At 34.5% G+C, this 17,937-nt stretch overlaps 1 protein-coding gene across 1 annotated transcript; it reads left to right on the top strand.

Moving 5' to 3' along the window:
* Positions 1-6,720: 6,720 nt before the first annotated feature.
* LOC137408599 (uncharacterized) lies at positions 6,721-12,013 on the top strand. The gene is made up of 4 exons (XM_068095180.1): positions 6,721-6,741; positions 7,030-7,154; positions 9,960-10,646; positions 11,298-12,013. The coding sequence occupies exons 2-4, from the start codon at positions 7,115-7,117 to the stop codon at positions 11,423-11,425; spliced, it is 855 nt and encodes a 284-aa protein (XP_067951281.1). The 5' UTR covers positions 6,721-6,741; positions 7,030-7,114; the 3' UTR covers positions 11,426-12,013.
* The last annotated feature ends 5,924 nt before the right edge of the window (positions 12,014-17,937 follow it).

Raw genomic sequence — 17,937 nt, 5'->3', positions numbered from 1 at the left:
ATAAAGAATCTGTAATAAAAACATTAAAAATATAGTACATTAATCCTTCAAATTTCACAGTTAATTGCGAGGGTCAACCCCTGTGATAATAAATATTGTTCTGATGCTGCCACTGATGGAAGCAATATTGGCATCAGCATGCTCTAGCATGCTGCTGTTTGGTCATCAGAGAGCATGTACTGTTCGCATTCTAGAGGTAAAAAAGAACTATTGTCTTTGGTAAAAAAAAAATTAAAAAGCCATTGAAAACAACCGGAGAATATAAATAGTTATTTTATACTAAATGTTAAAAAGAAAAAAAAGAATTTATGTTGTATAATATTATTGAGTAATTTGCAGTTTCTGTTTGTTTTTTTATTTTTTTGTAGCATAATTTAGAAAACATTTCTGTTTAAAAAAAAAAAATTTTTGAGAGACCTCAAACGTTTTAAAAAAAGCTACTTTTTAGCAGAATGTCATAACACAGATTAGTACAAGCTTGTCTGTTCTCATAGTGACTTATATTGATGTAAATAATAATATGTATGATGAATTTTCAAGCAAATTTCTATCAATATTTGATAATGTAATGCAAAGTCTTCATATTTTAAAATTTTTCTAGAGTCAAACGGGTAATACAAAAATATACTGGCAAATTTTTAATCAGCAATTAGGGAAATCAACAATGTGTAGCGGTGCTCCAAAATCAATTATTCACATTGATGCAGAAATTATGAAATCACAAGAGATAGCCAATTGTTTTAACCAATATTTCCCATCCATAGAAGCTACATTAGCCAGGCCTTTAGCAACATTCCAGACCTTCGGGACAATGTAAAAAATGTTTATCCGTTGCTAACAGACCTACAGTTTCACTTTAGGGTGGTGAGGATTTGTTGCTTAAGCTGAATGCAAATAAAGTTACAGAATTAGATTAAATTCCAGCAAAGTTATTGAAAATTGCAGCACCTGTTTTAGCTTATCCTCTAGCTTACATTATAAATACTAGCTTACAATTAGGTATGCTCTCTGATAGCCTTAAAATAGCAAAATTTAAAATTTTGTTTAAAAAGGTTTCACCAAAGCTTTTATCAAATTATAAACGAATATCTATATTGCCAGTTTTAGTAAACTTTTGGAGAAAGTATATGCAAGTATTCAGATAATAACAGCATTCTTATGTCACAACAATTTGGTTTTAAAAAATCAAAGTACTAGTCAAGCATTAATTGAGCTCATGAATAACGTGTTATCTGCAATGAACCATGGCGGAGCAGTACTAGGGATATTTTTTAATTTTAATGAGGTGTTTGCCACTATTAACTACAATGTATCCATTCACAAATTAAAAGATATGCACTTTCCATCGTCTTCTATTCACTGGATAAAAAAACTACTTGGAATATAGAAAATGGGTAACCTCTATAGAAAACTATAAATCTAGCTTTTGAAGTACAAATTGCGGAATTCCTCAAGGTTCTATCCTGGGTCCAACCTTATTCCTAATATATATTAATGATCTTATGTCATCTACTAATCATTTAAAACTGATTCTATATACTGATGATAAAATTTTATTTTTTGAGTAACAATTTGAATAATGGCATTGATATAGTCAATAATGAATTTTAAAAATTGAACAATGGTGTACCACAAATAAATTAACTGCAAACGTGGACAAAACAATGCACATTGTAATGAGAAATCATCAAAAGAAAACTAAATTATAAAAATCAATAAAATAATTTGACTCAGAGTTAAAAGAGACATCTTCAATCAAATTCTTAAAAACTCATTTGGACAGTCACCTGGTATGGGATACATACATCAATAAGCTAAATAAGCAGATAGGATCTATGTTAGACCTGATTAGCAGATGTTCTAAATTTTTACCCAGAAATGTTATGAAACTAATATGCAACGCGTTTATTCACTCTAAAATTAGTTATTCTCTGGAGTCATAGGGAAATGCTTCATTTTGTTATTTTATAAAAATATTAATAATTATCACAAATATGTCTAATGCGCATAATCTTTAATGAACCACCACTGACTTCATATCCACTTATGCATTCTGTGGGATGTCCTCTAGGAGTTTATGATCATGAATATATTATCTGTATGTAATATTTATTTACAAAATTAAAACCTTTTAGCTTATTCAAAAGACAAATGTCTTGAGGACTTCATTAGTAAGCAATAGAGTTCTCTTCTCTTAGCCAATATCTGTGCCACCTAGAATGTTGTGTTGTGTACAAGACAAAATATTAAACCAGACCAAATTCTAAAGTTGATTTGCAACAATAAGGTTTTTTTTAATACATAACTATAATTAATTCTTTTTAATATGAAATCTGTAATAAAAACATTAAAAATATAGTACATTAATCCTTCAAATTTCACAGTTAATCATGACCGGCAACCGCTGTGATAGCAAAAATCCTGCTGATGCTGTCAGTGATGCAAGCTGATACTCGCAGAGTATCACTTTATGAGTACCAGAGTATGAAAGAGAGATTTATGTATTTTTTTAATTATTATTTATTGCCTTTAGTTTTTAATTTTCTAATGATTGTTTTTACTCCTAACAGTACTGAAGCCGTAAAAGTTAAATTGTGAACTAGTGAAGGATCATTGTATTTGGTAAATAGACTGCTTCATTGAACCATCTTATCGTTATAGTTGGCTTGTCCAGACTTGTGAAAAAAGATAATTAAATGCCATGTAATTATTACTAAATGTAGGTACTAGTTCCTCATATGCCCCAAATAGATGGTCTAAATAGATGGTGGCACAGGCAGATGCTTCCTGCTGGTGCTGTTACAAATGAATGCTATGTTGGCATTAGTATGACTTCTAGAATGCTGCTAGTTGGTCAGAGTGCATGTACCTTTTGCATTCTGAAGTTAAAAAAGGAACTAGTTTCTTTGATAACAAAAATTGAAGGAACATTGAAAACAACGAGCGAATACAAACAGTGAGTTTATACTAAAAGTTAAAAAGGAAGAGCGAAAATTTATTGTACTTGATATTATCGACTAACTTGCAGTTTTTTGTTTTATGATTCTTGACTGACATAATTTTGAAATGAAATTTCTGTTTGAATTAAAATTATTGCTAATAAAGTAATGTACATATAAAGAATTGCCAGGTTTGCTTGGATTATTTATAGTATGTTTGCTTGACTCGTTATATTTTTAGTGAAACACATTCATGCAATCTACAAATGCTAGTAAGAGCTTTTAACATGAGAATGATTAGAGTAGTTGCTGCTCATAGTTGTAGAAGTTAACTTGTATGGCGGCCGTCCATTGCACTGAGAGAGATTTGTCATGGGTAATAACTAATCCAGAATTGTATATTCTCCATTTTGTATTAAAAACTAATAAAAAATTTAGAATGCTTTCAAAAATTATGCTTCAGGGTTATGCTATCTGATATGGACAGCTATGACTAGCGTCTAAATGTCCTTAAGGCTGAGGACCTAAGTGTATTTTTAGATATTTGCTGTTTAAAATATTCAAATCGTATTTCCAATCTGACTGACCATTCATTACACTCCTAGTTTTCTAAAAAACCACAACACCTTATACTGGACACCAACACATTGCCGATTTACATTATAGAACAGTGTTATACAAAAAGAGCTTTCAATACACATAATTTACTTTACTGTTTTTTGTTTTAGTCTCGTAATCTAATTAGTTCTAAACAGCATTGGCTGAAGTAAATTAAGTTTATATATATGTGCACAATTATTCCAAAACTTATTGATGGTGGTTGTTTGATGCGTTGTCAGAGTGTCGGTTCACTAAGCTGAATGATGTAAGTTCAAATCCTGCATGATGCACTCTTTTTACCTCCAACCTTTGCTTCAAACAGACACAATTCCATCTTAACAAAGACTTTTTTCTCCTACTACTAATCCACTGCATGCAGCTCAGTTAACCTTCGTTGATATGCTATGCCAGCAAAATATGTTCAAAGTATTATATTTATTCAACTGCGATGTCTATTGTGTCTATGACTACAATGTCTATGTAGGAGATTAGTCTAACATGGCTGAAAGTGATGACAGTTACTCGGATAAATGATGAGTATTCATAAACGTTGTGGATGTCCAGGCTATAGACACGGGGCTGAGAAGCAGAGCATGTCACCAACAGCTGAGGTATTAGAGTTTTGATTTGATAGGACAGAGCAGGTGAGAGCAGGACAGAGCAGGTGAGATCAACGAGGAGTTGCCGTTTTCAGTTAATATTTTTCACATGTTGTAATTCTTCCCATCCATTTTTGTGATTTTGAAATGTTGCTAAAAAGTAGAATTTAGTTGAAATTACCTTAAAAAAACTCGAATTTGTAATGTTATCTCTCAGAGATGGGCACTCGAGTTAACATGCTTGCTCAAGCAAGCTTTAAGGCTCACTTCACAAATGAATTGAAAAGAATCAATTCTCTGGTATCTTTTATTTGCTGTAGAGTTGTACTGACTCGCAGCATTCTACTGGTAAGAAATCAATTTAATCGAGGCTTTAACGCCACTATAGAGGAATTGACTTGGCTCTCTATTTTCAAAAAGCAAAATGACTCGAGTCAAAATGCTCCAAACCTTCTCTTTATAACTACTGCATTCACAGAAAATCATGCAGAGTGATGTCATAAGTAACATAATTTGTTACTTGATGTGTGCCAAAGTGAAGATGTCAGTGCACTCCTATGTTGCCACTCACACACGTTTTTAAATTATTTCAACATCATTGTGTATATTTTATTGGTCATAATATGTACTACACACTAGCTTTATGGTTTGTCTGTCCACTGACAATAAGCTTATTTATAAACTTTACAGCTTCTTGGGAATATGGTTCATCCTACCGGAAAGCTCTCATAGCGACTCGCCTTTGTACCTATATGAAAACAACGATCACTGATCGCAGTGTTATCAGATCTACCCCAAAACTTTGCCCAAATAATTGAGAAAGTTAGGTTATCATTGTGCCAAAAATGAACCAGTCGCATAGTTTTTACTCAAAAGACACACCAGAAAATCGTGGTTTCATTTTTTTTATTACCGGTTTAAAATGAATGAAAGAAATATTGTATACAGCTAAACCTAAATGTATTTCTCCTAATAAAATCATGCAGCACTGAACCAGTTATATCTTTGGCTGATTTTTATATTAGATGTGTGCCTGCATTTTGGTCAAACTGCAAAGATGATAGCGTATTTATTTTGCAGCCGGTTTCACTAAATTACAAAATATGAAACATTCCTTTTGTCTTTCAGAAACATTGATTCTGGTACAAAAATTCTTTGCTGATTTTAAGATTCTGAATTAACGTTCCATGACAAGAATACTGAGTGTATGCCAGCAAAAAAAGTCGGTAAGACTAAATTCCATCCGAAGCGATGAAATACGTAGTGAAATAGTTTATATTTGCTATACAGTCAATAGACTGAGCTAATGCGTGTAGCTAAATTAGCAATTATTAGTTTTTGTTATTTTGATATATTGTCATAGGTCAATTTTTGTATTGATAGAGAATTTATTTTGCTTACTTGGAAGAAATGAATTGAATCGAGTCACTGAAGTTAAGATAGCTAAAGAATTGAGAATTGAATTATGTTTTTGGAATGAATTGTGAATCGTATCGATTCTTACACGACATACGATGCCAAATAATTGGAAATTAAATTGTTAATTCTTTGATGAGAATTGAAATAAATCGAGTCATTTTTCAAAGCCCTATAAACATCTCTGTTATCTCCTACTAATAGTACATTTATTATGACTGTAAGTTGACTTTATAAGAAATTATGGCTGGAGTGGAAAATGGTTGGTACGATGAGAAGTGGTGGGGGAACTACAGCGGGAGAACATAAAGTGGGTTCCTGTAAGAGAGGTCAGGTTAGTAAGTTATGTATGGGCAACCTTTGTAGATCGAGTGTGATCTATGCTTATGCAATCAGAAGCTGTGGATGTTTTTAAAAGACATGTTACACAAACTAATGGCTCTATGATCTTGACTGGACATGTCTGAGTCTAGTGGCAAGGAAATCTCAACGACTAAAGTGCAACATGCCCAGTTGCAATGTGCAATGTTCAGGTTAAATGTCATTTGTGTCACCAACAGAGGTCTTTTTTTGGGAACTGAACCCTAACCTGTTTGCAGTTTGTGTATTATAGTGGGTGGGGTACAGTATGTGTGTATTATACTAGACTGTGGTACATTGTGTGTGTATTAAAGTGGGTGGGGTACAGTATGTGTGTATTATACTAGACTGCGGTACATTGTGTGTGTATTACAGTGGGTGGGGTACAGTATGTGTGTATTATACTAGACTGCGGTACATTGTGTGTGTATTACAGTGGGTGGGGTACAGTATGTGTGTATTATACTAGACTGCGGTACATTGTGTGTGTATTACAGCGAGTGTGGTACAGCATGTGTATTACAGTGGATGTAATACACCGCATGTGTATTACGTTATGTTAGGTGTGAACAGCAACAAGATATTATCAGTTGTTTCACATTTAAGAAATAAATGAATTCCTGATGCTGAAGCCATTGTAAAAGGCTAATCATCTGAGTTAGTTAATCAATAGAATAAGATGGTTCCTAAGCTATGGATCTTTAGAGGTCATTGCTCATTTAACATTGGATACAGTCAAGCGTATCCAAGGCAACTAGTAGGGCAGCTCTACTAGTTGGTGTCCTCTTCTTTGAAAGCTCGGTTCAGTACACTCAGGTTGGCTGAGGGTCTGTTCTTTGAATCCTTACCTAGCTAGCTGTCTGTCTTGTTTGTTGTCTTTGTTGTTCGATTACTAGTATATTCTACTAGCATAATCTACTAGCATAATCTACTAGCGTAATCTACTAGCGTATTATACTAATATAATCTACTAGTATAAACTACTAGCATAATCTAGTAGTTGTGATTAAATTCTATATGGCTGTTACCCTCAAAATTCAGTCTCTCTTCATTAATTATTGTAGTAGCCCATCTACATGTGTAGGGTTGATGAATTTTAGGTGCTTTATTTCTAGCATTAGATGGTTACAGTGGAGAAAAGAACGCAAAGTGAGATTGCTAATAGTCTTTATTTTATCCAAATAATAAATTACCCAGATAATGGAGACCCAAAAGAAGCATGGACATGCCATTGCTTCAAGTATGTTTAATCATCATAACTGAATTGTTTATGTGTATGAGAACTTGCAGGTAATGAGAGACTTACTGCATCCATAAGTTCACTTGTTCATAATATTTTTTTGCTTTTTAGTATATTTAATATAACATGCCACATAATAATTTTCTATCTTTAAAAAAGACAACTTTGACATATTCACACCATGAAAATTACAGCTTTTGTCTCTGTATCACTCAACGATTTTGTTCTAAACTTTCTTATTTAATGCATTTAAATATATTTATGATAATAAAAAGCAAATATTAACAGGCACCAAATATTTCACCTATTGGCTTAGTTTAAAATATACAACTGAGTGTGGTAAAAACATAAATCTCATATCCGCTCCAGAAGGGTTCCAGCCTCAAGCTGTTTCTAATGTCCAGATACACTTTTGATTATTCAGATACGCTTTTCTGCTATTCAGATATATGTTAGTTTTTTATCAGTTCAATTTGAGTTTAGTAAAAAGTAACTATCATTATTGTTTCTTTATTGCAACTATCTAACTTTCACGGCTTGTAATGCATTAAACTATTCAAACACTAATCACAATGAAAGAGTAGAAAAATACCATAAGTGCAAAAAAATTATAAAACAAATAAAAATGTTTTTTGAACCATCACATGACTAGTTGCTATTTTGATAATTTTTTTACCAACTCACCATTCTGGTTTATGGCAAAGTCATTTCGAGTTACATTACACTTTTTCACATGAAGTTGGCACTTATTCCTTTAGAGTTGTTACTCTTTTTCACTACCAAATGCATACTTCTATAGTTGCTACTACTCGTCAGTCTAATCTATCTGTTTATAGTTAGTCTATCTAGTAAAAGACTTTTATTAAGTAAAAGTAACCCTTAGTAGTTAATAATAATAAAATTAACTGAAATTATCTGTCTATTTGATTAGGGATGTTTTAGAGACAGCAACTTAAACTGCTGCTGCGGGTCTTAGATTCCATATTTACGCACAAAATCCACTTTAAATTTAATTTAGCTGAAAGTAAAATATTTTATAATTGAAATCAAAGTTTACTCATCTATATATAGTAGGCTGCCTTTTATATTAGTACCACATAGATACCTTTTCTTGGCCGAGTCCTGACGTAGTCTCCATGCACACTATTTGTAAGGCTTCATAGTTGTTATTCATGTAAATGCAATTGTTGTTAATCTCAACTTTAAATAGACTACAGTCATACTTCAACTTACGAGCTTAATGCGTTCCGAGACTGAGCTCGTATGTCAATTTACTCGCATGTTGATGCAATTCATTTATATATAGAACAATTAAATATATATTGATTGGTTTCCATACTCTAAAAAAGTGAATAAAACACTCAAAACAAGATATTGTAACAGAAAGAACATGTTGGTTATTGTCATTACGTACTACATGCTTTCAGAAGCAACAAATAAAAAATAATGCAAGGAAATGTGATTAATTAAAATGTAAAATTAAATACACACAATAGCAGTTAACACTCGCATTTGCCAGGGAGGGAGATATAAGTTATCCTTCGTTACAACAGTTGACTTTGATAAATTTGGATTTTATTAAAGTGTTAAAAGACAAACTTAGAAGCAAACCTAAAAGCAAACTTTCATTTTCAACTAAACGTAATTAAAATTTCTTCGGCGTTCATAGTTTGAAATTTCTCGCTGGTTAGCGAGAAATTTGTCCTTTTTTTCGCTTTCACGACTAGCCGGCCGTTTTAAGATAAACCTATCTAAGGACGTTTGCCTTTGTCGCCCTTGCAACATGTTGCGATTAGGACGAACACAGGTGTCGTCACAAATGGTTAACGCACGACCACTAACCAACTTGTCCGAATGTCTATTAAACAGTTTGGATAGATAGCGCCGGCCTTTTCACGTAGCATCGTTTCAGTTACGCTGTCACCGGCCAATTGTTTGTCCAATGCCATCAGCGGTCATGAAGACCGCTGCACCGTTTAGAAACTATGGTTAGTCCTTTTGCGAACTAAATGCCCTGAATATAATCCTTCTGTTTGATAATTATGAATGTATTTCTGTCATATTGCCGAGCTAGCTGAATCACGCATACACATTTCGCATATTTTTCAATATTTTTCCGTTTAATATCGACTGTTATCATTTGCTTTTTCTTTGTATTATCTTTCATTTTACTGGCAAACTTTCGGTCTACGCACAGTACTTTTAATTCACATAATTCTGCACAGAAAATCGTGCACAAAAAACACGGTACAACAGTATAACCTGAGCAGTTGAAAAATACAGAGTGATGCTGTTCTCATAAAACACCTCCGGCATACTTGGCAACTGACTCAAGTGCTCGTATCTCAAACATGGCTCGTATGTTAGTGCTAAAACTTGTTTGAAAGCTGGCTCGTATCTCAAGTTTCTCGTACGTTGGAGCACTCGTAAGTTGAAGTATTACTGTAGTACCCTGGCTGTCTAGGGTGCAGTGAGTCATCATCATGTGTCATCGGGTACACCACAAAGAATAACCATTTGCACTTATTTGATTATTTTGAGCTGCTTTTGAAAGGCAGTTGATTGGCTGAAGTAGTATAATGCTGTCCAAGCTGAAGGTAACGAGCTTGAGTCCTTTTAAGCAATATTTTATCTCAACCACAACCAAGGTTTTTGGACAAACAGACAGACACTGCTATTATTATAGATAGAATGAGTAAATAACAAGTTGATATTTCTGAACGCATGTACACACCTTCACCAGCATGCATCATTTGATTGCTTCTCTTTGCTCCCTATACTGTAATCTTTGCTTGCATTTTGCAGATGACAAGAAAATGGATACAAGTTCGACCAACCAGCCAATCGCAACATTCGTTCCAAATCATTTAACCCTGGCAGAGACTGTACGCCTGCCTGCTTTTCCTCATGCTCTCTACAGCTATGAAGGCAGCACATATGTGGGAATGAATAACTGTTGCATTGCTAGGGTGAATAACTCTCAATTGGCTGAATCATTTATCAAATGCACAAACCCTGTGCAGTCCGTGGCCATGTATAAAGATAGAGTGTACGCGCTATTAGCGAGTAGATCTATTAAAAATGATGATCAAGTGTGTGTTTATGACATGTTAGGACAACTCCAGGCTACTTGGAATCATCCTGTATCCAGTTTCAACTGCAACGCCTTAACTATAGTGTCAGATCAGTTAATTCTACCAGACCTCTTTCACCAAAAGCTAACAGTTTACTCTCTTTTAGGGAAGGTAATAAAGAACATCCCTTGTTCGGCAATAGGTAACAGTAGACTAGCTATGTGTGCTGCAGGAAGTGATTCTGTTATTATATCTGATTCCAGCTCTAATACTGTGTTTAAAATGAGTATTAATAGTGGGGAAATTATCTGGAAGTGTGAAGAGATAATTGAGCCTCAGTGTATCACATGTGACGAGAGAGGACAGGTGCTTGTGGTCAGTGAAGAGAAGCTACTAAGAGTGCTGGATGCTGGAAAAGGTAAGGTTGTTAGATTCAATATTTTGTTGCTCAGTATTATGATATTATTAAACAATATTATGATGATATTGTTAAACAATATTATTATGACATCATCATTCAATATTATTATCATGTTATTAAATAATATTATTATGATATTATTACACAAAATACCATTTTTCTTTTTTACAGTTATTGCAGTATCATTATCGATTATTGTTATATTATTAAGCAATATTATTATGATATAATTATACAATATTATTATATCATTAAACAACGTAATAGTACTACATGAAGTATCATTTCTCTTTTTTTCAGTTATTAAAAAAATTAATAGTGATTTATGAGTAGCTCAATTTTGATACCCAATGAAAACATTAAAAAATAATACAACATGGTTATGCCTGAGCATCTGCTGAAATATATATACGTAATTATATATCGATTAAATCATTATATACGTTATAATATCAATTCGCTATTTAAGGACAAAACAGGTTGTACAACTTTCTCACTTATTAAGTTTTACAAACAATTAAAGCTATGTTTAGATCCTTAGTAAACCTTTTCAAATATGCATTGTCAAGTTTACTAGGTTATCAATCGTGAATTACTATTAAAATAATTAGGAATTCTTTTCACTATGCCATAATGGACTCGTTTCAGGAAATGTCATACGAAAAGTAACTGGTCTGGTAGATGGTTTTAAAGCCGGTCTCTATGTCTATGAAAACCAACTCCTTGCTATTTCTCATGAGAGGAAAGAGTTGCTAACCTACCAATGGAATAACTAGATGAAATCATTTACCATTTCCTCCTAAGTAATCATAGTGTATTCATAAATGTTCTATTGTGTATTACATTGTGTTTTACATTGTGTATTACATTGTGAACTGCATTGTGTGCAACATTGTGTGTTACATTGTGTATTGCATTGTATGTCACATTTTGTATTGCATAGTGTGTTACGTTGTGCAATGCATTGTGTGTTACGTTGTGCAATGCATTGTGTGTTACGTTCTGCAATGCATTATGTGTTACGTTGTGCATTGCATAGTTTAGTTTGTCACACTGTGTATTATATCATTCAAAGATTTATACAAGAACTTTAATATGTAAAATATAAATTATAGGTTGAAAATAATAGAGTTACTGATTAGTTGTAAAATTTTGGTTTTCCATTCTAATGTCCTTAGTCTGTTGTATTTGCAGTGTTTTGTGTCAACATCAGCAAACAAGTGTGTTAAAAAAATGTCTTGTTTTTAATTATTTCAAGCAGTTTTTTTAACTTCGGATTAGCGGTGTTTTTTATATTAAGCTGTAAGTAATTTGTAGTAAATATTTTTCATATTTCATATTTTTTGAGGTAAAATATTGTTAACATAATAAATGCAATCTTTAATGGAAATGGAATTCTTTGATTTGAACTATAATATAAATAGGAAACAATTGACTCCATGCTCAAGAATGGTTGGCTAAAAATAATATTTTCTAGACTTAAAGCAGTCTCAACTTGAATAAGCAGTTCTGATTCAGTTAAACAAGATTCTGATCGTACAAGTCCATATGTTTAGGAATTTTCCTCTTTTTAATATTGGTAGGATAACTTCAGTTTACTTTATTGAGCATGTGTACTATGAAGTCAACATGTAAAATAACAACCTTGAAGCTCCTTTTATGTAAACTGTACAATGGCAAAGACAGCTGTCTAGCACAGAAATAAAGGAAAAACTGAATACTTCTCCTTAGACCAATCAATTATGTGCAGCTAATTGAAAGCCCCCACTAAAACACATTAACTCACACACACGCACGCACGCACACACGCACACACATGCAGAGCAAAACTTTTACGCGCTGTATTTAGCACAAAAATTTTGCTCACTAAACGTAACCTTTGGCCTAAAACTTATACAAACCACTTTTTATATGCATGTATTTCGAAGTATTAAAACCATGTTAAACAAGGATCTACTATTAGCCTGAGAAAGTCAGTAATTATTTCTTTGACATTGTTTTTAAAGTTCATCTACCATCAGGAACTCAAAGCGCTTTTTTATATATGTACACGTACTTTGAAGTATCAGGATCGTGTTAAACGAAGAACTACTACTATTAGCCTGAGACCGCTATTGATTATTTCTATTGTGTTGCTTTCAATGTTTTGACAAAAAAAAGCAAAAAGCTTTTGAGTTGGACAACAAGAAACCTTATTGTTATTAATGTAAACAATTCATTATTAATACAACTTTGTGGACACTTTTTTACTGATCACTTGGTATTATGGGTTCATAAAGATCAAAGATAGTCAAAGTGGTGGTCAAACGGAAGTGACGCACAAATAGAGGGTGGCGCTCTATTTTTCAACCCTGATCTTGTAGTGGCGGTCAAATAGAGGTGGTGTTCAAATAGAAGTGACATTCAAATAGAGGTTTTACGGTATTTTAGCTACTCGGCGGGAAGGCATGGTGCATATGCAAGTGAGGTTTGAATAAAATCAGCCAAAAAATATGGAAATGTTTACACGGACTAACAGACAGACATGCAATGATAAAATAGGATTTTTTAATATAGGCAATGTCGGTTGTCGGTGGTTTTACAAACCAAGCGGTCTCAACTCAGTTGCATGATTGTACAGAAGACTATTATAATATTAGATTTAAAAATACATCACTACATGCTGACACTATCATGTACAGCAAGCATTCCAGTTTCAATCTACTTTACAAGACAGCATAGGTCTAGGCCACAAACTAATACCTCAGTTCTTAACACGCGCCAAGCGAGTTCATACCTGCTGCGTACTAAATTGGATTAAACTGCCTAATTGGAAAATTTTCTTGCTGTTTTGTACAACCGGATAGATTTCTTTGTCGGAGCAACAGAATCTAACACATAAGCTGACTTAAACTTGACGGAGTTAATTGTGAAGAAGCAGGTAACTAATTACAAGGCAGCAGTCGTAAATAAGCCAATTGTGTGCGACTTTCAAAAACTCTCATGATGTTTCAAGAGCCGAGTGCAATAACGCCGCATCAGCTGGTAACAGGTAGGCAGCAGTATTGAGACTATCATAGTTTATTTACTGAAGCACTTGGTACACGTACTGGGGTACATGAGGTAAAATTGTTAAACTTCATAGCCTTTGCTCACACAGCATTGTAACTATAGTATTCATTCAGTCATATTGATTATTAAACCGAGTTAATTTTTGTGCCTAAGGCTATTCACTCTGTAGCTTTTCTCTTTTAAATCTCATTAAAACTGTTGCACAGCTTCTGAAGTTTCTTCAATATTAATAGCAGCAAAAATTGTTGACTGCCCAGATTTATATATCTGCAGCCATGAAAACTACTATGCTTGACAGTCCCAAGCACTATGAAAGATTGTAATGAGCAATCAGTAGTATATATGCATAATTAATCAATGCCGTGATTGAAGTGGTTGCATGGTGTAGTGGTTGGAGTGCGGGACTGTAAATCGGAGTAGTTGAGTTTAATTCTTGTCGAGGTGATCATTTTTAATAATCCTCTTTGCATAGCTTCGGACAGCCACACACTGATCTTATTATAGTAAAAATTGTTACATTAACACAAGTTTCTTGTCAGTAAACAATCCTTACTTGGAGGTCGTGTGGTCACTAGGGTTGAGAGCTGCTACAAGGGATTGCATCGTAGAAGATTTGAACTCATGACTCATGACACTATTCTCTTTGCGTTATTAACACCCCTGACTATCTCTTACAACACTTGAGACTGCTCAGGCACTAGTATATATCAAGTTTATTGCATCATCGAAGTTTCCTTTTTGAAATACAAATTTGAATCTACAATAGTTGGCTTGGTAAATTATCACTTTGTTACTCAATATTATTGTTGCAATGCTGCTTTAAATTATTGCCCAATGCTCCCAGCTACTTACTAGCAGCAGTAACTAAACATAAACATTCTCTCAGCTACTCACTAGCAGAGTAGAACATACTAAACACAAACTCTCAAACATACTACGTATGTTTATGTTTAGTTACTGCTGCATCATGACGGTTGGTGCTGTGCCGGGCTCGATGTACGAGAATTTCACAGTTTCCTAAGTTAGCTGTGGGTTCCGCGATGACATCTAAGTTATCCCATGAAAATATCATAGCTCAGTTCAAACAATGTATTCTATGGGTTCTCAATCTCACCTACTCAACTCACGTATATGAGCGACTTACGCGCTGTTACCATTAGACTAAATAGTTTATAACAAAACATTAATTTGTTAGGCAATTTCAACTTGTTTGCTCCTGAGCACCTGAGCACCTGAGCACCTGAGTGCAATCACTGGTACATCTATAATAATAAATCTCACGTTGTCATTGTGTGTGTCTGTGCATGCCAGCATGTCTGTGTGTGTGCGCGTGTGCCTGTGTGCATTCGTGCAGGTCTGCATGTGTGCGCATGTGTGGGTGTGCATGCATGCATGCATGCATGCATGCATGCATTTCTGCGTGTGTGTGTACGTGCGTGTGTGCGCGTGCACGCGTGCACGCGTGCGCGCGTGCGTGCGTGTGTGTGTGTGCATGCGTGTGTTTGTGTTTGTGTGTGCGTGTGTGTGCTTGTTTGTGTGTTTGTGCATGCGTGTGTGTGCGTGTGTGTGGGCGTGTGTGTGTGTGCATGCGTGCCTGTGTGTGTGCGCGTGTGCGTGTGTGTGTATGTGTGCGTGTGTGTGCGTGTGTATGTTTGCGTGTGTGTGGATGTGTGTGCAGGTGTGTTTGTGCGTATGTGCGTGTGTGTGAGCATGAGTGCAAGTCGGTATCTGCGGGTGTGCATGCATGCATGTGTGCATTTCTGCATGTGTGCGTGTGTGCATGTGTGCGTGTGTGCGTGTGTGCGTGTGTGTTTGATCATGTGTGTGTGTGTGTGTGTGTTAGTCTGTGTAAATATTATGTGTTTTCACAATTTTGGTCGATTCCATCTAAACTTCACATACATATGCTCCATGCCTTCCGCCAGGTAGCTAAACATATTTAGGTTCTAAACTCCATCTGATGTCTGAGAACCAGCCAGACATCTTCTTATGAAAAATAAAAAGTCTTCGACAGTCTTGCTGCTGGTCTAAGATAAGCCGCCAGATTTAAGGCGATGTTTTTGTCATTTCCCAATACTCTTGTATGACAATTGTTAATAAAGATTTTTCTTTGTATTCAAGTTGATGTATCGAGATGAAGACTTGAAGTATTTTCTATTTTAAGTCGATTGCAAAGCTTTTCATATTATTGGTAATATACTAAGTTCCATGCAGTGGTAGGAACACCTGGGTGTGCCAATACCTAAGCGCTACGCTAGGCCGACAAGCAGATCATGTTTTCATAAGGCACTATTGTAGAGCGATGGTTGTACGACATCTTATGTCAAGGTTGTATCTTCAAGAGGCCATCGACTAAACAAACCATAGATGACCTGTTTTTATGCTACAAGGATGGCGTATTGAACACATGTTTCGCTTTCAATCAGCAATACTGAATTATGAGAGCAACACGGCTGTTTCTATGATGGTATTATTGTGTCATACAGGAATGTCACTATGCCATCACGGTATGGAAACTTAGTGATACGCATGTTTTCAGTGGCTGACGCCGTCACTCTCTCTCACCCTTTTAACAGCAGCCTTTGGCCGCTCTGTTTGTTGCTTTCTTCGCACACTTAGTATTTTGAGATCAAACCACAAGAGACTCTCAATCAGTCCTTTCAGCTTTCTAGTCAGCGATTATTAGACTCGCGTCAGCTCATTAATTATTTTTTAATAAACAGACTCGAGGGTATTTAGCTTCTCTCATATTGATTATAATTCTCAGCTCATTTCCATGTCTGTGCGGCTACTCCATCTCTTCACTCTTGCTAAATAGGGGTTCACCACAGAAGGTAAGCTGTACCTTATCTCTGAAGTGTTTGTGACCCGCACGGTAGACACAGAGACTAGCTTAGAACTTATGATAGGACTTTTTGCAGCAAATTAATTCTCGTAATACTACAGAAATTTTTGAAATAACTTTAGTTTCCATCTATTTAGTTGTTAGTTTTAAAAATTACCATATTAAAATTAGCTGCCGATCTGAAACTGATTGACTCATAGAGTTTTGTTCTCTTTACCTAAATTATTCGTATGAGTTGGTAGCCATGTCAGCATAGTGTCCTTTGTTTATCACTATTCTTATACGTAGTTATTGGAAATATTTGAATCTCATTTTTTGCTTGAGCTGAACCTTCTCTAAGCTCTTAGGTCAAGGACATAGAATTAGCAGAACATTTCTTTGTTATTTCCTTTGCCACAAATTTAGTATTAAAATAATTATTTTCGTTTCTGTAAATATATTTTTTGTATTAGATTTGTCAAATGCTGTTAAATTATGTCATAGAATGTTTTGATCTTATTGACTACCAGCAATTACGTTCATCAACAGGATAAACAGAGGGGGATATTGGAAATTGAAATTATCTCCTATGGCGTGCTCATAATTTTGACTTATCATTTTCCTACAGCGATGAACCTTGTTTGCGAAAGCCAACTTTACGTTGTGTAATGTAAAAATTTCAGATGCAATAGTAAAGCATTTCGTTTTTCTTTTTAGGGTTTGAGCAGCTGTTATAGGAACTAGAAGTTTTTTTATCGATGAATTTCGACTGAAGCTTTGAAATGTACTTACGTGTAAAAAATGTAATACAGTTAGATTAAAAAAGTCAACTTTACAGGAAGTGCATTATAAGGGTGAAGCTAATACGTCTATTGCCCTCAACAGCGTCTTTATTTTCTACTTTTTACTCAAGACTAAAGAAGAGTTTAAGAACTGAAACTTTACCCCCATATAAAGAAACACCAAATAGTCAGGACCTTAGGCTATATTACATAAATTATGTAAAAACGTTAATACAGAAAGGTTCTTTGTATATTGTAAGACTTATTACCTTAGCTAATCAACATAGATTATAACAACAGAGACAGAGCAAATTTTAGAATTTGACCTTGACACTAAAAAAAAGCATCGGTTTCTATCACCGTCTTAAATTCGAAGGCAACCACGCAAATGTGAAGACAATTACATGAAGCAATTTTCACTGTAAATATTGAGAGTTGAGGTCAAAATGTGTTTGTTTGAAAACTGGAAATTTTGTGTTCAGTTATGATTACAATACAAACATCAAGTAGCAATAATACTGCTGAATAAAATAAATTTTTTGATAGTATAAATATGAAAAGCAAAAGTGCAGGTGATCCTCCCTTACAGGTTCACACATGCAGTCATCCGGTAATTGTTACTTATATTCGT

This window comes from Watersipora subatra, chromosome 11 (genome assembly GCF_963576615.1).
Source record: "Watersipora subatra chromosome 11, tzWatSuba1.1, whole genome shotgun sequence".
Taxonomy (NCBI): Eukaryota; Metazoa; Bryozoa; class Gymnolaemata; order Cheilostomatida; family Watersiporidae; genus Watersipora; species Watersipora subatra.
Note: the sequence above shows the minus strand (reverse complement) of the source record. Positions and strands in the feature narration are given on the sequence as shown.